The sequence below is a fragment of the Arctopsyche grandis genome, chromosome 11 (assembly GCF_051622035.1).
Source record: "Arctopsyche grandis isolate Sample6627 chromosome 11, ASM5162203v2, whole genome shotgun sequence".
Classification (NCBI taxonomy): Eukaryota; Metazoa; Arthropoda; class Insecta; order Trichoptera; family Hydropsychidae; genus Arctopsyche; species Arctopsyche grandis.
Window position 1 is genome coordinate 17,847,887 of NC_135365.1, and position 6,187 is coordinate 17,854,073.

General features: G+C 35.4%; 1 protein-coding gene across 1 annotated transcript; it reads left to right on the plus strand.

The window, feature by feature from the left end:
- The first annotated feature begins 2,342 nt into the window (after positions 1-2,342).
- On the plus strand, positions 2,343-5,910 carry Sytbeta (Synaptotagmin beta). Its single transcript, XM_077440768.1, has 7 exons — positions 2,343-2,483; positions 2,786-3,042; positions 3,122-3,336; positions 3,410-3,617; positions 5,236-5,465; positions 5,543-5,691; positions 5,773-5,910. Exons 1-7 carry the CDS (start codon positions 2,388-2,390, stop codon positions 5,908-5,910), a joined length of 1,293 nt encoding a protein of 430 aa, XP_077296894.1. The 5' UTR covers positions 2,343-2,387.
- The last annotated feature ends 277 nt before the right edge of the window (positions 5,911-6,187 follow it).

Below are 6,187 nucleotides of genomic sequence, written 5' to 3' on the forward strand. Positions count from 1 at the left end.
AACGGTATTATTTGTCAATCGTACCGTGCCTCTTGTTTGTTTCCGTGTCGAAAACAGAACGTTTTGTTTTGCTACGTTTCGCTTGTGAAAATTTGATAATAGTACATTTCACGTGCATGTATTTATAAACATATATTAACATTAAATCGGCAACTGGGGCAGTGCCCACACATATTTATCCTAATAAAAAAAGTATATTTTCGGTGATTCAATTTAATTGATTGATAGTAAAGATTCAAGAATTTTATTTATACTGCTCCCTATCGTGTCGCATTCATCATTACACGAACAATATGGAGTGAACAGAACCGATTCGTAATGAAGCTTGGGGCAGTCGCCTACCTGCCACGGTCCCGTGGTCACCAGCGTCAGTTTTCTTGCTACTCTGGTAAGCTACTAGCAAGTGGTCTGTTTGATCGGTCAGTGGAGGTAAAGAGAAAAGAGCCGTATTGCCGTATTCGGAAGGTCGATTTTAGTTCGCCGTGTAAAGCTCTCTTTGGGGTAGAATACGTGTGCTCCGGTCGTTTATATTCTCGATTCGATTCGAAAAATATACGACACCGTTAACGTTTGTCGACGTTTCAAACATATTTTGCAAGGTTTGTTTAATATCACTGTTCGACACGAAAAATGGTTCAGAGACGAGATATGACTTTTCTATAGATAGTTACTATAGATTCCAATATTCATTTTGAACAGGAAATTGACAGATTTTGAGACATCGACCGAAAAACACAAAGATATAGAAAAATCGCACGATTTAAAAAACAAATATATCTCCGAATCTCGAGCCAATCAACATTTTTTTATTACCAGATTCGTGTTCATTGGGCATAGATCTATAAGAAAAGTTATATCTCGTTTCTGAACCAAAAAAAGTCGTCATTTGTCGAACAGTGTATCCAATCATAATCAAGTCTTCATTTTTATCATTAAATATTTTTTATGGGAACAATTTAAACGTCCATTTTATAAAATAAATGTGCATTTAAAAAAAAATTGTACATTAAAAATAGTTTCTGTACATTACAAAAAAATTGTGTGCATTTCTAAATGACGGATACAGATTGCATTAGAAAGTTTACTTTGATCATTGAAAAAAATATTTGCTACTTAAATAGTGGATGAAATGTGCATTAAAACCTAATCTAACCAACGTTTGGTTAGGTTTTATTTATTTATGGTTTGGTTAATTTAGGATTGGTTTTATTTATTTAAGATTACATTTCACTAGTGAGGAACAAAAGTAAACACTTTTGACAGTTGACAATTGTCAATAGCAGTGTTCCGCTGCAACGTTGTCACTTTTTGTATCTATTCTAATGGTAAAATCTATTTTTTCGAACGATCGTTTCATATTTTTGTTTAATGGTCACTTTATAATGCCAAAATATTTTGTTCGATGCACAATACGAGATTGTTTAATGCACCGAAAATAATGCAAATTTTTAACGCACAAACATATTTTTCTCAATGTGCAGTTAAATCGTACCCATTTTTTATCAATCATGTTTTGCTTTTTTATAACACAATGAACGGAGTCGATAATTTGTTAAAAAAAGTCATCTTCCTAGCATAAAATGTTACTAAAAATATATTAAGTTCATTTTTTTGAAAAAAAAATAAATATGTAGGGGGGGTAGATTTAGCCTTCTCATTTTAAAATCACGAGCCACCCCTGCATTAAATTTACCCTTGAATCAATTTTATATAACGCACACAACATTGTTTCATTACAAATTAAAATTCTTATCAAAGTATTAATTTAAAATAGTAAAACGTGTACAGCAGAGACTTGCCAGAACGGTTCTTCCCTGGCTTTGTGTATGTATTTATGACTTTCCATAAAAATAATTTGTATCTACTTATATTGTGAGTATTCAGTATATAATAGACGACCACGAATCGATGACGATTTCAATAATATTGTTGCGTCGGGGTGGGTGGAGGATCCAAGTAAAAGGCCAACAGTCGTTTCACAGCATTTATTGATGATTCAGGAGATACACGCAGTGTCACGGCTAAGTCCAGAATGAATTATATCGCCTACGTACCGCCTTATAAAGGGTAGATCTCTCAGGACGCCTAATCTGTTTACCTGTTGTATAGTCACGTATTCGGATATGTATTTCCAAGACATTGGGTCTTCCCGTACCGATTCTGAGAAATAACTAATAACGGTCATTGTTTAGCCTAAATGCACTTAGAGTCCAGATATAATCTTTGGAAGTAAGTGCATGCATTTAGTTAATCCGATAACAGATATCCGTTGGTCTAAGTGCAATTCGCTCAATCCGCGGCGTACGTAACAATATAAAGTCTTTGTACCATTCTAGGAGTTCAATGTACCGAAGGAATCGCAACCTATTCCTGTGGGAGGAGTTGGAATGGTACCGGATCCACACCGACCTCATGCTGCTCGATTGGCCAGGACCCCGTCCATCTCATCTCAAAGCAGTCTTGAAAGCAGTGCATCTCGAACGGTATATTAAAACCATACACCATCTTTGAAATCTAAATATACATACATAATATGGGTTTGGTGCAAGCGCTCGACAATCACCAGACAGACTGAACGACAGCTAAACTGGATGGCAGCTTTAAACGCAATTCTCGTCTTCTCGAATGATAGATTGCACTCATCATCTGATGTGCAATCTATCATTCGAGAAGACGAGAATTGCGTTTAAAGCTGCCATCCAGTTTATCTGTCGTTCAGTCTGTCTGGTGATTGTCGAGCGCTTGCACCGCACCGACATAATATACATATATCATATTGTAATAGCAGGGACACCGAGGCTCGTCACCTCAGATCCGAGCATTCGGACCCGATGGTAGGAGCGTATTGGAAGGGCCTTTAATAGGAGCGAGTGGAGGGCGATCTCCATCTCCATTGAGAGCAGCATCTTTCGATGCGAGAGCAGCACCACCAGGATTTGTTCCCAGTCATGGTTCACTCGCTTCATTAGCCTCGCTCGTGTCTGAAACTCCATCGAGTCCACGGGCTCCCCGATGCTTATCACCGTTGCTCATTCCACCTAGGTATTTTGTATTATTTATTGACTGTACTTCCTTTTTGTACATATATAACGTTTGATCTATGATTTAAAAATCGTTGTAGAATCGATAGAAGCAACTCGATAGTTGAGGGTTCCAATTCAATTCCACCGGCAAGTCCCTTGGGCACTTTGCAGCCAGATTTGTATACAAAGCGAGAGGGTCCTTTATTTTTAGGATTACCGGATAATTTAAGTCATAGTACATCGCTAGGTCGACTTCATATGAGGCTCAAATATGATTTTGATAGGTCTGATTTGACCGTGCATTTGATTGAAGGTAATATTTTTTTATTTTCCTCATTTGTTTTTTTATTATTATACTAAAAAAAATATAAAATGTTGTTTTATAGCTCACGACTTAGCTGGGAGTGATCAAGAAGGCTTTACTGATCCATACGTTCGACTCATGCTGCTGCCAGAAGTTGATAATCGTGCTCGTCAAACTTCGATCCATCACAATGATCCAAACCCCTTTTTCGATCAACACTTTAAGTTTCCAGTGTCTCACGATGACCTGTCAGAAAAGACGTTGCTATTGCAGGTTTACGATTACGACAGGTAAATGTTTATTTTTTATTGTAAACTAGCTGAACTCGGCATGCGTTGCAATGCCACAATAGTGCATATGTACAATTCCCGTTCCCGTTTATGGGCGGTTTTTTTACAGAAACCATCGCAAGCATGCACACAAGAACTCATGTAAGTTTCATCGCAATCGGTTGAATGGTATAGGAACGCATACGTGACAGACAGACAGACATTGATTTTTTATGTCTGTCTGTCTTTTTATATATAGATTTAAGAATACTTACGAAAGGCGGCATTATTTATAGCCAATAAGGCATTAAGGCATGGACCCAACCAATGGACCCAACCAATGGACCCATAACCAATACATTAAGTACATACATATATACAAAAATTCAAAATATCAAATAAGATTTTAAAAAAATCAAAAAAAAACGAAAATAAATATATAGAACTCAAAATAGAATAAAAAAAAAACAATTAAGAAAAGGAAGAACTACAAAAACCCATTTATTTTAAGGAAATCATCAAATTCATTTTTAAAAAGGTTAATTCATTGAATAATGGTGGTTTCGGAAAAGGAATTGATACATGAATTAAAATAGTTATACGTATAATAATAATAACAAACAACAACAATTGTCGTCGTAATCGTAACTAAAGTTGGAACCGAAGTCGAAACTGAAGTCGGAACCGAAATCGTTATCGGAATGGAAAACAAAATAATAAATCTTGATAATGCTAAAATTTGTTTTTTGAAACTCCATACTTGTCGATGCACTCGCCACATACCCACATGTACATACATCCCTTCATTTTTTATATATATATTGTATACTAGTTGTTTTACCCAGCTTCGCTCAGTATTTGTAATATAAACAGATTAAACATGGCGAATCTAATAGTAAATATTCATTTGTTTTTTTACGTATTATTTATTACTTTTACTTCCCTCTTCTTACCTTGCCTTATGATTATAATTCAGTAAAAATTTTGGATCTTATCCGATCGTTTTCATACTTTGCCATTTTGCTCAGTTTCATACTTTTCCATCAATATAAGTGAAAGTGTCATCCGCCACTATTTGCTCGTTTTCATACTTTGCCATCAATATAAGTGGAAGTGTCATCCGCCATTACGATGGTGAAAAAAAATCGTACTGGGCACGTTTGAAAATACTCCCTCGAACTTCTCCCTGACGTTTATCCAGCGTTTTTTTAGCTTCTTCTCACTTTTCGCCATGTCAGATTTCAATTGTTTAATTTATTTATTTTATTTATTTATATAGCAAACTGCTAATGCATATAACACAAAATAACAACGAAAATTATAAATCATCTTCCTCAAAGGTATCCATTAACACCCTTCAAGAAAGCATCAATGTTAAACGCCTATAACTTTTTCTTTTTTCACTCTATATTTTATAAAATTTGCTTTATAGGTTTTCATTATTATTAAATTTATTTAAATCGAAAAAAATATATATCGCATCGTCATAGAAACTTCGATTTGTTTTCGATGTTACCAACCAACATTACATATTTATATACTTACATACAAAATCTCTTTCGAAATTATACATTAGATTTATGTATATTTTTCATAATGAATATAATATAGATTGTGAATGAAAATGAAACTATCGTAGATATTCTCGCAATGAGGTCACCGGTGAAGTCCGAGTTGCTTTGGAAGGATTGAGTGTAGCCGGTGGGGTTGAAGTTTGGGGAGAAATAAGTCGCCAGAAAAGACCACCTGAAGAACTGCAAGAATTGATGTTATCTCTAAGCTATCTCCCATCAGCTGAAAGATTGACCGTCGTAGTACTGAAAGCTCGAAATTTACTTACACCGGGCCATGAAAGCAAAGACACGCTAGGTAGACTAAAATGACATGATTTGTTAATTTTGAAATTCTCATCAAAACAACATAATACAGGTTTTCATGTGTTGCAGATCCATTTGTAAAAGTATACTTAGTTGTATCGGGTAAACGAGTCAAGAAGAAGAAAACGGCAATTTGTAAAGATACTACGGAACCAGTGTGGAACGAAGCACTGTCTTTCAGTCTATCTTCCAGCAACTTACAAGATGCTGCTATTGAAGTAAGTTAATTGAACCTCTGATATTCGAAATGAAATAATCGATTCATTCTGTCAATTCCATTAATACCACTATGATTTTAGGTGTGTGTTTCTAGTGGAAATCAAGCTATCGGTTGGTGCTGTGTAGGTGCAACAGAATCAGATCAAGAGAGTTTACATTGGAATCAAATGATCCAACAACCGAGGAAAGCTACAGCTATGTGGCATACCCTAAGATAAATATATTTTATATACATAAAATTTATTTTGATTGATCATTTAATTCAAACAGTTTATTTATTTGAAGTGACATATATAATAGTATATTTATGGTGATGTATATGAGGTTCGGTGATTACTATTCAAATGTACACCGGTCACAGGACAACCGGTCGCTCTAGATCGGTCACACGTGATCAGCCGTCACACTAAAACTGGTCACGAGAAAACTGGTCATACCCTAAAATCGGTCAACCAGTTTTCTCGTGACCGATTTTAGGGTGTGACCAGTTTTTTC

Excerpts from the sequence above, each read along its gene's own strand:
- Sytbeta (XM_077440768.1), top strand. The coding sequence starts at position 2,388 with ATGGTACCGGATCCACACCGACCTCATGCTGCTCGATTGGCCAGGACC. Across the intron at positions 3,337-3,409 it reads GACCGTGCATTTGATTGAAG|CTCACGACTTAGCTGGGAGT; the intron begins GTAATATTTTTT and ends GTTGTTTTATAG. Across the intron at positions 5,692-5,772 it reads TACAAGATGCTGCTATTGAA|GTGTGTGTTTCTAGTGGAAA; the intron begins GTAAGTTAATTG and ends CTATGATTTTAG.